At 61.1% G+C, this 17,775-nt stretch overlaps 1 protein-coding gene across 1 annotated transcript; it reads left to right on the top strand.

The window, feature by feature from the left end:
• The first annotated feature begins 326 nt into the window (after window positions 1–326).
• EDN3 (endothelin 3) lies at window positions 327–17,775 on the top strand. Its single transcript, XM_016131686.2, has 4 exons — window positions 327–676; window positions 1,315–1,603; window positions 15,426–15,599; window positions 16,626–17,775. Exons 1-4 carry the CDS (start codon window positions 625–627, stop codon window positions 16,702–16,704), a joined length of 594 nt encoding a protein of 197 aa, XP_015987172.2. The 5' UTR covers window positions 327–624; the 3' UTR covers window positions 16,705–17,775.

Genomic DNA, 17,775 nt, shown 5'->3' with positions numbered 1-17,775 from the left:
AGGTAGCAGCTCTCTGCACTGCCTTTTATCTCGGGGTGGGGGCTGCAGGTCCCAGGGCAGCCGCGCAGCGGGAGGGGGCGTGAGGTGAGTGCGCGCGCGTGCGTGTGTGTGTGTATGTGCGCGTGTGCATATGTGCGTGTGTGCGTGTGTGTGAGGGAGCGTGGCCTCCGGCAGCTGTCCCGGCCCCCAGCGCACCCCACACCCCACCCCACCGCGCCCGGCGCGCGCCGCCCCCGCCCCTCGCTGTGCTGGGTGCGCCGCGGGCCTCCGCGCTCCCGCCGGCTCCCCCCTGCGCCTGCGAGGCGACCCCCGGTGCGCCCCGGGTTCAAAGGCCCCGCGCGGCAGCTCCAGCCCCCCCGGGGGGCGGGGAGGCGAGGGGGAGTGGTGCCGGAGCCAGAAAAGCCGGAGCCGCAGCCGGCCGGCCCCGCGCAGGGATGGGCAGCGCGCTCTGAAGGCTGCGGCCGCCGACGCCAAGTCCTGGCCGGCCGGAGCGGGACGCCGCGAGCGAGCGCCGGCCTCGAAGCCCCGCAGCTGGAGGCGAGGCCCCCCGTGCCCGCCCGAGACCCCCCTGCAGCCACAGGCGTCCGTCCTCGCGCCCGGGGCTCCCGCGCCCGATCGGGGTTCATGGAGCCGGGGCTGTGGCTCCTTTTCGGGCTCACGGTGACCTCCGCCGCAGGTAAGCCGGCCGGGAGGCGCGCCGCTCCTGGCGGGAGCGCACACAAAAGGACCCTGGGGTGGGGGCGGGGTCGCGGGGAAGGGTACTTTGCGGGAGCGACCTTTTGCTTGGGCTCGCCACCGCCACCCCCGGAGGCGCCTGGGGGGGGCTAGGAGCAGAAGTAGGACCCACGGACTACCCCCGGCGCCCTGAACTTTGCAGCCCACGCGAAGTCTGGAGACCTGCGACCTGGACCCACTTGGTCCATTTTTCATGAAGTTGGGAACTTTTCAAGAAAGTTTGCAAACTCCTCCGAAACTGTGCAAAATGATTGCAAAGCTTTCGGAAAGCGTGCCGCGAATGCTTGCAAGTTTCCAACGGGTGCAAATAGCTTGCAGGCTTTGCAGAAAGTGGGAATAGTTTGCACGCTTCCAGCAAGTACGCACACAGCCTGCAGACTTCTCGGAAGCGGGGCACAGAGCTTTGTAAACTTTTCACGGCAGTGGGCATAGCTTGGAGACGTTACAGACAGGGCACCCAGCTCGCAAACTTTGCAGAGCGTATGATGGTCCCCCTCTCCCATGTTCTTTCGGGGGATTGGTGGGGGTCCGGGGGCCTGCACTCAGGAGCTCAGGGGCCCCTCAATCTGCCCCCTGCAGGAGTGGTGCCTCATCTCCAGCCTGGGGACGCTGGCAGGAGCGGCGGACGCCAGCCCCCCACCGCGGCCAGATCTGAGGGGGGCAGTGAGGAGACTGTGGCCACAGTGGCAGCGCAGGGGCAAAGTCCCCGAAGCCCCGGGCAGGAGCAGGGGCCAGGTCGGGCTGGGGAGCCGGCGGCCGAGGGGGGCCCTGCGCGTCGCCGGGCCAGGCGCTGTACGTGCTTCACCTACAAGGACAAGGAGTGCGTCTACTACTGCCACCTGGACATCATCTGGATCAACACCCCCGAGTGAGTGAGCCCTGGGGACGGGGACGGGACCAAGGGGCGGGGGCTTCCCAGGCCAGGCCCCCATCTTCCCACTCCCCGAGGACCTCGCCAGCGTTCAGCTCTCGCTGGGTGTCTTGCCAACCAGGTCCCATCATCGGCAGGTCGGGCCGTGACCCCATCTCCTTAGAGGGATTGGCTCAGGAGAAACCCAATCCCAGAGTTTCTAACCCCGTGGAAGGGGGAATGAGCCAGCCGGAGGGATTAGACACCTGAGAAGTCCCTCTGAGAGGGAGGAAGCCCCGAAGTTATCTCCTGCCCCAGGGGCTGAGGGGGCCGCCCCCCCGCCTGACCCCAAGCAGTTTCAAATTCCTTGAAAGCAGTCTGCTCTCCAGGGAGGCTGGGCTGGGCTTGGCAGAGCCCGGCAGAACCTGCCCGGCGAGGTGAGAGTCCAAGGGGCCCTCAGAGGCCGGGTCTGTCACCCTCTGCCACTGCCACCGAGCTGCCGTCACCCACCGCCACTGTCACCGAGCTGCCAGAATTGGCCTTGGGCCACGGGGAGAGCCTCCGCCGTGGGAAGGGGGGCTGGTCTCCAGTTCGCTCTCTCAGCTCAGGACCCCCTGCCGCAGAAGCATCATCCTGCAAACAGCAGAGAGGGCTTCACCTGGCGTTCTGGTCACCAGCCTCCTGGGCTTTGCCTTGGTGACCCCTGAAAATCAGGGACGTGGACCAGGCGCCCCGTCCTCCCAGCCCCTGGGCGTTCTGGGGTGCCCCTGGCAGGTCTGGCACGCCACGAGGTCTCGTGCAGGAGCCGGCACCTTTGTCCCTGCGTCAAGAGCCACCCTAACGTGCGTGCGTCTCTCCTGGTCTCCTCCGTCCCCCAGCAGTTAACCGCCGAGCATGCTGGGCGACCGCTTTGCTGGGCTCCCACCTTGCTCCACGGACACCTGGAGAAGGAGCTGCAAAGCAGCGTCAGCCGAGGGGTCGGATGTCTTTCAACCCGGGCACCTGGGATAGATCCGAAATGTCACCCACTCTGCCAGGGCGGCAGGCTGGGCGGCTCCCCGCCCCGTGACCTGGGCGTAGGCACGGAGGCCCTGGCTCGGAAGACTCCTCGCGACGTCCGGTTCGTGATGCTTTCCGAGCCGGTGTCCACCTTCGCGTTTTGTCCTGGGCCCCACCAGCTGCGTAGCCGATACTGGCAGCAGACTTGGCCCTGGGGCAGCGTCCGGCCAGGCTCAGCCCGCCGTGACAGGGTGGCGGCCGCCCCGTCGTCTTCGCCCACACGGGGAAGGCTGGCGAAGCGTGGTCACGGAGGGGCTCCTCGGCAGGGCTGCCATCCAGGCCATCTATCCTCGGACAGTGACCAGGGCCACCTTGTCTTACGGCCCCATCACTATCACACTTGTCCTGATCCTTAGTCTCCGGGGGCCGCGATCTGACCAGATTGGCTTCACAGAACCCGGACTCGGGTGGCCAGCAGCGAGACTCAGTCTTGCCTCGGGAAGAATCCCAAGCTGCAGACCTAGAAGGAGAAAGAAGAAGGCCAACCGAATTAGGGCCCCGGGGCCCCGGGCAGAGGACAGCGGGGGTGGTGGGTGGGGGTGGAGGAAGGGGAGGGTTTGGAGACCACCTTGGTTCTCTGCCCGTTCCCGAGCCCTGGCACGGGCTAGGGGGAGAGGCTGCCTGAAATGCATCCAAGGAGCGAAGCCAACACCTCGCTGTCTGTTTGGGATCCTGGCTCGTGATTCCGAGTTGTCGTGTGTGGCCCAGGACAGGGCCGTGCATCCTCGACTGTTTCCAGGGCGGCCGACCCGGTCGGGTTGCTCACGCCTCTCGGTGTGATTTACCTCTTCCTGTCTCTGTCGACCCTGTTTCATTTTAAACACTGGGAAAGAAGGACGAGCCGTGGTGTTTGGGGAACCCCGTGAGCTGCGCAGGGAACGGGAAAGACAATAGCCAGACTTGAGCGTCTCGAAGTCAGACAAGCAAAATAGTTTTTTCTATAAGGGCTTTCTCTTCCTTCCTTCCTTCCTTCCTTCCTTCCTTCCTTCCTTCCTTCCTTCCTTCCTTTTCTTCTCCCGCCCCTCCCTCCTCCCTTCTTTCTTTCCTTCCTTTCTTCCTAAGACTTCCTGTTGGCATGTGGGCAGGTTCGTTTGCTACCTGTAAAACGTTGGGACCAGGTTGCGGTGGGAGACAATGGGCTCGGGCCGGGGGACCTGGGCCTCTGGAGAAACGAAGCCCCTGAGAATTACCGAATTGCGCTAAAGGGACAACGACGGTCCATAACGAGTCTCTCCCAGCTTCCGTCTGCCCCCTTCCCGGGCACAGCATTTCCTCCTCTCTCCTAGCTGTCACCTCCTCTCCTTTAGCAGGCCCTCCTGGTCTCTGGAAACTTCTCTAGGGTGTGATTTGCTCCCTGTCTCTGCCGCGGTGTGCTCTGGGGACCCAGAGAGTCTCAACCCTCACACCTAAATCCAGAGTCTTGAACTTGGGGGGATTTTCGGGTCCTGGTGTCTTTCCCCCTCCTGCCCATTCAGTCCCGTGGAGACGGACTCAGCAATCTGTGTGGCAAGGAGGTTTGCAGGGGTGCGGGGTTCTGTGAGCACGGTCATTTGTGCCACAGGTAAGAACCTGGAAGCTGCGGGGGCGTGTTGGGGGTTTCGGCTGGGGTCTGCTCTGCCCCTCGTGTGCGAAGTTGGCGTCTGGTTCGGGCGCGGGAGACCCGTCACTCCCGGAAGCACCTTCCGGGTGTGGGATCCGAGGTTCTCTGCTTCCTTCGCGTTCTCCGCGCTTAGCTCCACCGGCCTCGGGCGCGGTCAGCGCCCTGCACCGGCTCGCGGCACGCAGTGGAGCTCGGTCGTGCTGGGTGACTCTGGGCTAAGCCCCGCCCCCCGGAGAGTGTTCCGTTTTTGCTGTCGCTGAGGTTCTAGTCTGCGGGGCTTTCTCCCCCACACGAGGATGCTTGTTCCAGGCGTGTGGATGCTCCCGCAGGCCCACACATCCCTGCAGACAGCTGTGGGAGAGCGGGCTTCCCCAGGGGCATCCCCGGCCCTTCCACTGTGCCCTGCAGGAAGCCCTGGCCCCAAAGACGAAGCAGACATGTCCTGGGCATCTGCCCCCGTGGAGGTGGCTGAGAGCTCAGATGGTCCACGGGACGGGAAGATTTGCATGGCCTTCTCTGGCTGTTAGGAAGCCCCTACCCCCTAATCCTCCATTGCCACCAAAAACAAACACAAAACTCCAAATCAGAGGAAGGCACATCCTATCTGTGGTCGCGGAAAATCGGCCAGGAGCAGGGGGACGAGGGGAGAGGCGGGAGCCGGCAGCCCGTGTGCGTGTGTGCGGTACGCACGTCTGTGTAGACGCACATGCAGGAGCTGATGTCCCAGTCTCGAGGCCAAAGGCGTTCTGGAGGCAGAACTCCTTCCTGTCAGGGCACCTTGGTCTTTTCTGTTAAGTCCTCAGCTGATTAGATGAGGCCCACCGCATGATAGAGGGTCATTCGGTTTGCTCAGAGTCTGCTGATTTAAATATTAATCACAGTGAAAACATAACCTTCCCAGCTACATCCAGACTGGTGTTCGACCACATATCTGTGTGCCCGGCCTAGGCAAGTGGACACATAAAAGTAACCACACGGGGCTCCCCATAAAGCGCCTCTGGACCTGCCACTGTGCCCCTGGCCGCAGAGCGTGGCCAGCCCACCGAAGGGCTGACGGAGCCGCGGGACACCCCGCAGGAGTGCCGTGCCCTTCTCCCCACTTTGTTCCCGAGAACTGAGGGAACCTGCCATCTGTTAATCCCTCCAAGGACGTCAGAGGGTCGCGTCACGGTGCTGTGACGTGTTTTCCAGGCACACACCTGAGCCGCACGGGCTGACAGGTAGGCGCGCATTTATGAGACGGGCAGCAGGGCACTGGGGGTCGTGGCCGTGCCGGATAGTCCGGGCCCTGGAACCCCGACTGGTGGGAAGACCCCACGCCCAGGAGTTCTGGGTTGCCACGTGGCCTGGGGGTGCTCTCTCTGCGCCCCCATGTAAGGCGTGGACAGGGCTCCGACTCTAGGAGAGTGACCCGGCTGGCCGCTCCGAAGCATGCATGCTGACTCCGGCCAGCAGGGACGACATTCGTTTTGGGTTCTTTCCTTCCCCAAGGAGGTAGAGTAAAAATAATAATCGTAATAATTAACAAAACGTTAAAACTTATATTTAAGGCAACAATTTGACAGATTCGCCTTCGTCCCCTGCGTTGTTCAAGAAAGACGTGTCCGCACGTCCCCGAGGAGGGACCTCGCACACTGTGGGTCGTCCCGGTGTGCCAGCCTCCTGCTGGCGGGGGCCGGCCGTCCGCTCGGCGTGTGGTCCAGGCCCCCGTGGCAGCCCCCCGGCCCGCGAGCCAGGATGGGGACCGCCGTCGCTGGAGACGCGCGTGCCGGGGCCACCGCGATGCTCAGGGCGACGCGGATGAGGGTGACGGTGGCGGCGGCGGCGGCGGCTGTGACGCCCACGAGTAGAGACGTGTGGGGGACAGGAGGGGCCCCGGAGCACGCGCACACGGCGACTGGATCCCGCTGGACCCTCGGCGCCGCGGAGACTGACTGCGAAGGCGGCTGCACAGCCCGCGGCCAGGGCTGGCCCCCTGCCGCCCGCGTCCATCCCGTCTGTGCTCGGAGGACCCCGGGGAGCGGGACGCTCGCTCTCAAGTGCGGCTGAAGTCGACCTCCTGTGCCCGGCCAACCCCGGCCTGCCCAGCCTCCCGGAATAACGGAATAACGCCGAGCTCCTTCACCTGGGGTCCGGGGGGACGGGCTGTTAGCGTTCGATTTGCATAAGGTGTGCAGATCCTGGGAAAGCCTTGCCTTTGCAGCTGATAAGCAACTTGATAAGGACGCTGGTGGCCAAAGGTTGTTGCAAGCTTGAGGACATTCGGTTCCGCCCTTTCTGTCCTCCCTTCCTTGTTTTCTATTGCTTCCCTGCTACCTGGGCACAGGATCGGAGTGTTTGGGGACTGGGGCCCCGTGCACTTTGAAGCCCCTGCCTGGGGCTCCCTCTGTTCCCCGGAGGCGGGCCTGGCATTTCAGAGTGACCCGGGCAACCCGTTCAGAGCCTCTGGTACAAGGCCTCACCGTGAAATCTTGGCAAGGGGTCTGTCTGCGTCACATTCTCACGGGAGGCCACCAGAGTAACCGCGACACCTTGCGATTTGCAGGCCGAGGACCCCATGGGCCCTGCGGCCTTCACGCCCCACCTCACCCAGTGCCACCTGGGACCTGGGACCCGTGCCACGGGTCACCGGGAAGCGACCCCAGGAAACACTATGGACATCCGTTTCTGAAAAGATAACGAATCAGTAAGGGCAAGTAAGAGAAGCCGACAGCGGCCAGACGAGCCATGGCCTGGGACTCGGGCATCTGACGGGGGGCAGGTCGGGTCGCGGGCCTCTCGCTCCCCGTCTTCCACGTCTGCGTCCTCCCCGGACCCTGGAGCGAGTGCGGATCCCGGTGACGAGTTCGCGTCGCTTGTCTGTTAGAATCACGGCAAGGCGCGTCCTCAGTGTTTGAGCATCTCAGGGCTTGGTTTCAGCGTTTCTTGGGAAAGCTGCCTCATAGAAGGCGACCTTCCAGTTGGGGTCCCTTGAACCGAGAGCCCCCTCTCCTGCCCCAGAGTGGGTGCGAGTAGGCGAGGCGACGTCCCGGAGCTCAGCTGCCAGGCGGCGGCGAAGACTTGGTGCAGAGAGGTCGTGACCCCGCGTGGCCTTGGAGGGAGAGTGTGGAGTTCCGCTGGATGGAAGGGACGCGGCCGCCAGGAACTCGGCCTTAAATCTGAAGGAAGATGAAAGGCTGCGAATCTCTGGTGCAGTTTCTTCCCGCGAGAATTTAAAACAAAGGCGGCCGCAGGCGAACAGCGTTTTCCCGAGGGAGCGCCCCGCGGCCGCGCTGGGCCACCCCGCGGCTTCGTGCCCCGGCCCTCCACCCGCACTGCGCCTTCGGCACCCCGACGCCCCCGGGGGGGCCGGGGAAGGGCCCCGTCCGTGCCCCCGGGCTGCCCTGGGTGACCAGCGCTCTGCTTTCGAGCCCACAGCAAATGGGTCATCTGTGTCACACAAACATGTGGCCTCTTCTGTGCCGCATTCCAGGCGGAGCAGAGAGTTCTTGAAAATGGGACACACGCGTGTGCGTGTGCACACACACTCACACTCACACACGCCTTCCCCCCATTCGGGATAGGAACCAGTTCTACTGAGAAGGAAAATACGCCCAGACCGCGGCCCCGTGGATGAGCCGCGTGCCCAGACACAGCTGGGGGCCGCTGGCGCCTGCTCGTTCATTAGGCCTCGCGGGAACGGGCCAGCAGGACAGGGTGTCCCGTTGCCTTGCTCATCCGCCTCATCTCCGGGTCTTAGGGGCCAAGAGCTTGTGGAGAACGTGGCGACCTTCGAAGGCCTCGGAGGCACAGGCCCGCCCGTCCTTCATGGCCCCCTCAGCGTCGACCGCACAGGGCGGCCAGGGAGGCCCGTGCCCGCTGAACGAAAAGCAGACACGGAGTCACTTCACGAGTCGGAGAGAAAGGCGCCGAGGCCGCCGCGGCCTTTCCCGGCGAGGGCGTGGATGGCCCGCCGGTGGACAGTTCCGCCCAGGCCTCGGGTGGCGTACGACAGCTTTGCCAAGAGTCAGGAGCGAGTCAGCGAGGACGCGGCGGTGTCCGAGTGTCTCTGCTGGATCTGTGGGGCTCTGATTTCCGTGGGTTCCTTGCAGGGTCGAGAGCAGGGTGAGGTGAGCGACCTCCCCACGTCAGGCGGGGACTTCAGGAAGATGCCGAAAAGCCAGCCGTCAAGACAAACAGGTTACCGCATTGTTTAAAAAATTTAATATCGGTGCAGCAACTTGCTCCTCGACACAATATCAACATTTTTAATAAAGGCGCCCTCATCCCGGCCCTGAGTTCTCGTTCCGTGACAAAGCCCGTGTCTCCGGGGGGGACTCGAGGCCCCTTACTCTGAGGTCAGCGGTTAATGGGGCCGAGCTGCCAGAGGGCAGGACACACGGACACGGACGACGGAGGGGAGGACGATGCGGGCGTCTTTATGGTGGCGAGGGCGGCGCGCCGTTCGGAGCGGTTTCTGAGATGAAATCCCCTGGCAATCGGCAAGGCGTCGTCTCCGCTTCCTGCGGGTTATTTAAAAGAATGTGGCGGTGTCTAGTTTTTTTTTTAATTCCTCTTCAAAAAAACAAAACAAAACAAAACATCCCTGCTCCTTCTTCACCCTCCTTTCCCACTGCTGAAACTGTCCCGGCCACATCTGTCTGCAGCTTCGCATTAAGTCATAATGAGGCCGTGCCAGGCGGACGTGGGCTTCTCATGCCTCCGTTCGACCCGGAATTCTTTGGGGTCACTGGGGGCTGGGGAGAGAAACTCGAGCCTGAGGCGCAGGGACGCGTCTGGGCTGCACCCGGCGGGCAGGGAGCCGGCGAATGTGCTGTGGGTCCTCGCTCATCTCTGAGGAGTGTGTTCCGCTGACTTTTCTTAGGAGCCGTAACTCCCGAACATCCCAGAGCACGTGACCAACGCAGAAGGGTTTTTCTGTTGTTCTCCCCTCCTCGGGCCCCCGGGCCTCCAGGAACTGTGCCTCGGTGCCCGTGGGCCTGTGTCAGGGGAGGACCGTGTCTCTGAGCCCCACTGAGCTCACGGGTCAATACCGTCTGTGGCTTTGGGGGTATTTTTCAGCTCGGTTATATGGTAACAGGACAGGGAAGAGTGTAAATGGTTTACGCCAAAGCTTCGTAAATAAGTCGGTGGAATCCTAGGAACCTCTTAGCTTGGCTGGAGCAGGTCCCCGCTATTTAGAGGCGGCTTTGGAAAGGCTGGGGCCTTCTCCAGGGACTGTGCTGTTTGGAGGTGCTCACGTGACAGTGGGGGTGTTTGAGAGTCTCTAGACGGCTTTTGGAGCTGGCTGGTCTTTTCCAGAAATCCAGCCCTTTCATTTCTGCAGCCCAGAGGGAAGAGACCAACCCAGGGACTCTCAACGAGCTCGTCCTCGGCTTGGACCAGAACCACGGGCCGGGCGGCCTCGCGAAGCCTCTGGTTTCAACTCTGATGCCGCACTCACCTGTGCAGCCCGGCTTCTCTGTCGTGGCGCTGAGGCGGCCTGCAGAGTTAGTATCAAGGCATAGTTCTGCTTCATACAGTCTAGAGACCGTATTCTTTCTAAGAAAACCCACAAAGGTGGGCCAGTTGTGGACAACAAGAGTAGAAATCCAACAAATCAGCCAAGAGTTCTATACGTTTGGAGATGAATGTGGCCTAGAAGTCGTGGCTATCCTTCCATCCTTCCATCCTCCCTTCCTTCCTTCCTTCCTTCCTTCCTTCCTTCCTTCCTTCCTTCCTTCCTTCCTTCTTTCCACGGATATTTATTATTGAGATATCAGGGTGCTCTTGGGCACCCACTCTGAGCCAGGCACTGCATCGGCTGCCCTGGGTGCAGAGGTGAACAAGGCAGAAACGACCAGTGAGTCTAGACCAAATCTAGCTGTCGTTGACCCCTGGGGACAAAAAGGAAGAAGAGATGCGGGGCAGGTGAAGAAATGCCCCTGTTCTTAGGTCCGATTGATTGGTGGGGGTCAGTGCTCAACTCCCTCTGCACAGGTTTATGATTCTGGTAAAATTCCTAAATGGTTAAGTCCTGGATGAACCCAAACGTTCTTTTGTTTTAACTTTCTTGTCCTAAAAAAAGTTAGCCACCCACCCGCAGCACATGACTCGCTCTTTTGAGATTTCCAGATACCCCTGGATCATCAGCTGTTTCTGAGGGCTGCGGGAGGAGGCCTTCCCACAGAGGTGGGGGAGCGATCTGCCTCGGGGGTCTTCTGACTTAAAGATGCAAGAATTTTCTGTAGCGGGAGGGAAACTACCAATTGCCAATTCACTCCGGATTGTTTGCGAGCCTCAAGTCCGAGCAGCATCCTTTAGTGCCAGAAAGTGCATGCGTGTGTTCTCCGTTTGTGTAACGAGGTCACGGAGGAGCTCTGTTTCCTGGCCTGTTTTCTTTCCTGGAGTTTGGAAGGACGCCGTAGGGTGGTCTGGCATGAGCTCTGGCCCACAGCGGACTTTCACAAGCATTTGATGAGTGGATGGGGAGTCAGTTCTTTGGAGGATAAGACTTCTGAGGTGGTCAACCAAGTGTCCAGGGGCTGGGCTCTGTGCATCTTGGGGTAGCATGCTTACTTCCACTGGCCCAGAGGACAGTGCGATCCAAACCAAACATTTCACAGTGAGCACACCTGGGAAGAAAGGACTGTAGCTGGCCAAGTTTGCTGGGTTTTGTTCTGATTCTGAACATGTGCTTATGTGTTTTGTTGTGATAAAGAAAATCTCTACTTGTCCCTGGTGGCTGGAGAGACTGTAGGTTTTTCTGCTAAACCCAAGAGATCATGGTTGCATCAATCTCAAGAAAGTGAGTTCTGGGTCAGCTAGAGGTCGCTGGTCGCAAGCAACAGAAACCTAGTCCAGCTCATACAGCATAAAAAGGGTTCTTGGAAAGACACAGGGCAGCCCACAGACAGGCGGGAGGAAAGCATCAGGCTCAGGCAGGAGTTGGGGTCCAGCGGCAGTCGGGGCAGGATGGGGACACCCTGCAAAGAGCAGCTCAGAGTGTTTCCTGATCTCAAGTCGCCCCACTCAGTTGTCTTGGGAGCAAGAGGGTCCCATTGCCTGCTTGGGTCACTTAATGAGTCCTTAGGGGACAGTTAGGCATTGATGGACAGGCTCGCCAAGACCTCACATGAGGATGGATGGATAATTCCCCCAAGGAAAGGTAAGAGATTGGATTCCAGGGGACAACAACGAGCCCCGCTGGCCCCAGGCTCTAGAATATTCTGGGTTTGTAAGCCCTTCAAGAGGGGTACACCGCTGCCTCCACGCCTCGTGCATAGCGGGGCACCCCTAGATGTTCGTCGAAGTGAATGGATGCTTTCGTAGGCCTTTGACTGTTCGGCCGCTTCCTGTAGTTACTCTACCCTACTTTACCTTAGAACGAAATTCCTAGCCAGCCGCTCGTTCTGGTTGAAGTCACACAGAGAGTAAACTACAGGCGGTTTACGCTTTCTTCCTTGCCCAAGCAGACACTTCTAAGCTCAAAGAGCAGGTGAGCGGTGCCTTCTGGGGAAGGAATTTGTAAAATCTGAAATCGAGCCGCGGTTAGAAAGCGTCGGAGCCCCGGCGTCGTCACTCTAGGGGGTGGTGGGGACGGTATCTAGTGACCGCTGGGGCCTGGCAGCTGGGGCCGCCTCCCGCCTGTCTGCCAGTGGGAAGCAGTTGCTCGGCGTCCTCTGGGCCACAGCCAGGTCAGCAGAGTCATGCCTTCTGCGCGCTACGTCCCCCGGGCCCAGAGGCAGTGCCGTCTCTGGCCCCCCCTGCAGAAGGAAGGTGTGAACTGACCAAGGAGGAGTGTGCACTGGCCGGGGCAGGTCGTCCGCTTGCCCTTCCGACTGTGAGGTAGAAACGTCCTATTCGTTGGGGAGACCTTCAGTCAGAACCAGGCTTTTTCAAATGGAAAACAACTTTATTTATAAAAAATAGCATCAAGGGCTAATTTTGTCACTGTGCCATATGACCTGTCTGGCTTTGCTTTACGGGACAAGCCACTAGATCAAGTGTCCAAGAGGATCAGAGAGGTGACAAGAGTGAGCCAAGGACAGGTGTAAAACTACGGGGCGAGATGGGCCGACAGCGACTGAGGGCTTCATCACTCGTGCCCAGACAGTCGTCGCCATGTTGGAGTGTGCTGTCAGCCGTCAGTGTAACTTCCAGCCATGCGAAAGAAGCTGGGAATTGGGATGTTTGTGTGAAATTTTCAGTTTAAAAAAAAAAAAGAAAAATCTTCTGTTGGTTGCATGAAGCCCACAGAATGTCAACTCGCTAACCTCCATACTGGATTAAAACTTTGTGTGTCCGGGGCCACTTTTCTGTCCTGCTCTTGGATAATCACCCAGAGTTTTGTCCAGTGCCTGCTCATCACTCAGCAGGTATTTCTTGGATGCTATTCCGTGGGAGGTAGGGATGAAAACTGAGTTTTTGAGGGAATGACAGTTTGATAAACTTTCCTCAGTAACTTTAGAATTTGGCCAGTGAAGCTCTTTTGCAAATATCTGTATCTCCGCTTTAAAATTCATGTACCACAGCCAGTTTCCTGTACAGAAAGATGGAGGCCATTAATTCATTTATGAAAAGGCGTCACTAAATTTAAAAACAGAATCTCCAAAAAAAAAAGAGCCAGCTTTTTAAAATTAAAATCTTCTTGTAGAGAGAAACGAAATGCTTTCGGTGTGATGCAGCTGATGAAGAATGAATAATGGAGATTCAGAAGTTTAATGTTTAATAACATTTATGTGTGACATTGGGGGAAGAGTGGTAAATAAGGAACACCGTGCCGAGTGACTGGCGTCACCGTCACTGATCAAACAGTGACTGTGCTGAGCGCACACCCTGGGGGCGATTTATCACGCAGCGACGCCGACGCCAGACCCCACACGGGTCGGCGTGAGGGAGGAGTGTTTCGTTTTGCCGGAGAGCGCTTGGATGGATCTTCTCACCCGCTTCTCTCTGGCACGGAGCTCCGTGTCACAACATAAACACGACCAGGTGAACGAGATGGCCCGCGTTGACAGAGGACCGCGTCCTTCGAGGCCTGTAGGTGAAAACAGTTGGCTGGTGAGTGTGGCCACTGAAATCCAAGGGCTCGTTAGACAGACGGTGTCATGTGTTGGACCAGCTGAAAGGCAGCGTGACCAAGGACGGCATGCTGGGCCCCGCGGGGCGGTGGTTCCTTATTACCCTGCGTTACTGCTGAGTCACGTGGTCCCTGTGGTGTGGGTTGGCGCAGGACGGAAGGAAGGGTACTGAGCCTCCTTGGGCTGCTACGTCTCAACACGGAACTCCAGGAGCCTCGGGATTCTAAACTCGAGCCCAGACTTCCACGGCATCTCGAAGCCACATTTGTTCAAGCGAAAGATAGGACTCTCTTATTTAAGAGCTTATCAGAGGCATCGGGCACCTGTGAGTCTCCGGCCTGTGGGAGGTGGGCTCCACCCGAGCTGGAACTCGGGTTCCTCAGCCTCTCTCTTGCCCTGTCCTGCCCCAGGTCAGCCGCAGAGCTGATGGTCAACATCTAGCTAGGGCCGGGGGCAGCGGGTCCCGCGCCTCTCCAGTCCTCTCTGAAATGGCAAAGCCTGGTTTGCGAGCCAGCTCTCGGCTGCTGGGGGAAGTGCTTACCGTCTCAGCAAACGCCGCGTTGCCTCGTTTCCTTGCTGGAAACTCTTTGGCATGTTTTGTGCCGCAGCCGAGCACCTCTGCGCACGCGCGCCCGGCACCGGCCGACAGCGGTTGCGGAAGGGCCGGTCCTGCTATTGACGGAAGAGGGGGCGTGTTGTCATTTCTCGAGTGTGATTCTCACCAAGGAACGGGGGACTGGGTTTAATGTCAGCACTTAGAGGTTTAATGTGGCCCTTTGACAGAAAAAAAAAATTGTGCCTTTAGCCAAATCCTGACTCATGGCCGTGTCCCTGTTGTTTTGCGATCCCCACCCCCATTTCTCATTCCTCGGGAAAACGGGGTTTTTGGCGGAAGGTCAGCCCGGCGCAGGACCGGGCCCCCTGACTGCTTTCGCCACTCGGCGAGAACAGACCGCGCTGCACCGGGCCACCCACGCGATTACACACGGTGCCACCCGGGACTCCCCAGCTCTCACCTCCGACCCGCAGGCAGGACGTCCGGTCCCGGCACCGGGTCGCCGCGGGGCGCCCCGACTTTGCCTTCACCCAACGAGGCTCCGTAGCGCGCGTTTCAAATTAAAGTGAATTCAGCATGACTTGACGTTGACAGCGCAGAGAAGTCAGAGCCCGGGAGGCCGATGGCCCTGATGCTCGCAGAAGCCACGGCGCGGGTCTCAGCGCCCGGCCCGGCCCCCGAGGCTTCCCGCAGAAGTGCGTTTTGACCCCAAGCGCTTCCTCTAGTTATCAGTAGTTTGTCCCCCAAACCCCGTTAAGCACGTGCTTTGAACGGTTCCCCACCGAACTGCCTGGCGGTCCCCTCCCTTCTCCAGAGAGGAGGGGCTGGATGCGCGACAGGTCCGGACACCTCCTGGTCGCCTCCCAGGCGCCCGCCGTGCAGGAGTCGGTGCGCGGTGGAGACTGTCTCCGCCGCCGGCGTCCCCGAGGCCAGGGGCGCCCGGCCGCCCGGCGCAGGGGCAGAGCGGCCCCGGCACGACCTCCTCGCGGAGCGACCTCGGAGGCCACGACGCACCTCCGCGGCCCTGACCGGGCCGTCGCCGTCCCATCCGTGCGGATCGCAAGGCTGACGCGGGCGCCGGGGCGGTTCTGGGGCGGGCGCGGCGGGCGCCGGGCTGCGCCGCGGGCGGCAGGGTGAGGAAGGCCTCGCTTTGGTATCGATGACCAGGCTCAAGGCCCCAGACCGGGGCCGGCGTGGGGGCAGATGGGCAAGTCCGCGTTAGGGGTTTGGGTGTAGGATTCAAACTCAGAACTGCTCTTCAAGCCCCGGCTTCAGGGCCGGTGGCGCCAGGTGCCCGAGGGCTCTGTGGGTCCCCGCTGGAAGGGGCGGTGACTTGGTCCGCCCCTTCCTGCCCAGCACCCTTTCTGGGGGTCTTGGGCAAACGAGGGGCGAACGGCCAGCCCCGGGGCCTTCCCCAGACGCAAGGAGCAGAGGAGAGTGTGCACGCCTGGGAGGGCACCGCGCCACGCGGCCGGGCCCCTCGGGCGCGCGCCCCACGCCGCGGCCAGCTCCACGCCCCGAGCGCTTGTCCGGATTGGCCCTGACTCGCTCTGTCCTTCGCAGGCGGACCGTGCCCTATGGACTGTCCAATCACGGAGGACGCCCCCGGGCTCGGCGGGCTGCAGGGCCGGGCCCCCAGAGGCCGCAGCCCCCCGACTGGGCCCCGCGCTGCGCGTGTGCGGACAGCAGCGACCGGGCCTGTGTGCGCTTCTGCGCGCGCGCCCCCGCGGCGGGCAGGTAGGACGCCCCCGTCCGGCTTCCTCGTCTCCAGCTGCCGGGCGACCCAGTGGGTGGGCGGGGTGGGCGGGCGGCCTGTGGCACAGGAAGGCCAGCTGCAGCCTGACCACCGTGGGTCCACAGCGGGGACGTGGGGACCCTTGGCCGGGGGGCGGGGCGTCGTGTCCCCCGCTGCCTTTCGGAACAGCCCACAATGCAGCTGTGGCCCCATCTGGTCCCCAGACGTCTTTGTCCTGGACTGTCCAGCACTTTGCGGAAACCTGCATAAGATACCAATGTTTAGAGATTGAAGAATTACCTCCCCCCCCAAAAGTATGTATTTTTGGCTTCTTTGGAAGCAGCAGATGGGACCCTCTGGTCGCACTAGGCCTGCATCCCCTCCTGGCTAGTGCAGGCTGGATGTGTGGGGGCCGCTCACGTTTGAGGGGGACGTGCAGTATCCATGTACCTGCATTACCTGTCTTCTTATTCTGTGGCCCCCGGAGGCCCCGAGTTTGAGACCCCGCAGTCCCCTTCGCTACCGGAGCAGAGCTCGCGGCTCAGTGTGGGCTCAGGAGAATGTGGGCGTGCTGGCTTGACCCCGGTGGCCATCTCGGGCGGTTCCCACCTAACGGCTTTTGCCGTTGATGCTCCTTGTTCCCCGTTTCTTTCCTTTGGGGAAGCCTCATCAACCCAGCCGGTGGAGCCAGGCTGGGAAGCCCCTCCCGAGGCCCACAGTGGAGGGCGGGCCCCTCAGGTGCTGACCCACACGTGCCCGAGGGGCACGGATAGCGCGGGGCACACTGGTCAGGGACCCGGTGTATGCGGTCGCCTGGTGCCCACTGCACTTTCCTTCTGGTCTCCTTAACATCTGATGAATGACAGGCGTGAGTCCTGTGCCTGGCCTTCGGACCCGTGCCCAGGGCACCGTCCTCGGGGAACGCGCTAAGTGCCTGCTGCTGGGCAAGCAGAGGTCACCCAGGGACACTGCGGGACCGGCCACAGGAAATGCAGGTTAATTCACTAAAACCAGCTCTCTCCCCACAGGAACTCAGAGATGTCAGGGAAACTGGACCGAGAGCTGCCAGCCAGCGGTGCCGGCAGAGGCCAGCGTCCGAGGGGGTGAAGCTGCCTTCGTCGGCGCCGCACTATTGGGGGCGTGGAGGACGTGCAGGGCGGCACCCGGCCTGAGGGGTGGTCAGTGGGAACCCCACTGCGCACGGGGTGCCGCCTGACAGTCCTGGTGCCCCCGGCGGATGGTGTCTGAGGACAGAGCGGGCCGAAGCTGCCGACGGCCACTGTCATTGTCCTGCCTCCGTCCAGCCCCCCTGTGCCTCGGTGCTGACCCCGTGCACGCACGCTGGCCCTCCAGCAGCGATGTCTGGCCCCGGGCCTCACTGGGACCGGACACAGCAGCAGACCGCTGCCGCAGGCCCGCCCACCCGAGCCCGCGGTTCACCCCTGTTCCCGTAGCAACACATGGGTCTTTACCAAAAAAAAAAAAGAATTATTTGTCCTTTTCGGCTGTTGCCTCAGGACAGAGGTGAATCACAGCAGGTTGGCAGCAGGCCCCCTCCCAAGTCTCCCACAGTCATTCCATTATTTTTTTTTAACCTGCTTGTGTTTTTTTATGAGATCCTCAGGGTTTCCAGCAACCGAACCGGGTTTATTTGTCATTCTGTCAATCAGAACTCCTTCTCCGTGACCCGCCCACGCGTCTGCAGTGGGAAGGTAATTGATGTTCTCAAGAACCTCCTGGAGGTGTCTTGGGCTCCTAGGGGACCGAGCAAGAGGAGATTACGCCGTGCTCCGCACGCGGGAGGCTTTCCGAGCTGCCGGCAGGTGTTTCCAGGTGCCCGAGAGGGATCCGGCAGCATCCGGAATGGCAGCAGAGACGGGGGCGGAGGCCGAGGCGGCGGGGAGAGGTCCCAGGGGACCGTGAGTCAGGCCCTTGGTCTGCCTCTTCATTCCTGTTCCCTTTTCCCTCCTCCTCACCCCAGACCCAGACTCCTCTCAGTGAGGGAGGGAGTGATTAACCCGTCCACCCACCGCATCACTTATTCACCCCCTCATGCATTCATTCAGCAGAGGTTGGTTGAGCACCGTTAGACGTTGGGGACGCAGCAGGGGACAAGGGGGAACGTCCGCCCTCGTGGCGCGGACGGTTCCGCGAAGTGCCGAGTGAGATGCGTGCGGG

Source organism: Rousettus aegyptiacus, unplaced genomic scaffold (genome assembly GCF_014176215.1).
Source record: "Rousettus aegyptiacus isolate mRouAeg1 unplaced genomic scaffold, mRouAeg1.p scaffold_m13_p_12, whole genome shotgun sequence".
Taxonomy (NCBI): domain Eukaryota; kingdom Metazoa; phylum Chordata; class Mammalia; order Chiroptera; family Pteropodidae; genus Rousettus; species Rousettus aegyptiacus.
Note: the sequence above shows the minus strand (reverse complement) of the source record. Positions and strands in the feature narration are given on the sequence as shown.

Excerpts from the sequence above, each read along its gene's own strand:
- EDN3 (XM_016131686.2), top strand. The coding sequence starts at position 625 with ATGGAGCCGGGGCTGTGGCTCCTTTTCGGGCTCACGGTGACCTCCGCC. Across the intron at positions 677-1,314 it reads CACGGTGACCTCCGCCGCAG|GAGTGGTGCCTCATCTCCAG; the intron begins GTAAGCCGGCCG and ends TGCCCCCTGCAG. Across the intron at positions 15,600-16,625 it reads CGCGCCCCCGCGGCGGGCAG|GAACTCAGAGATGTCAGGGA; the intron begins GTAGGACGCCCC and ends CTCTCCCCACAG.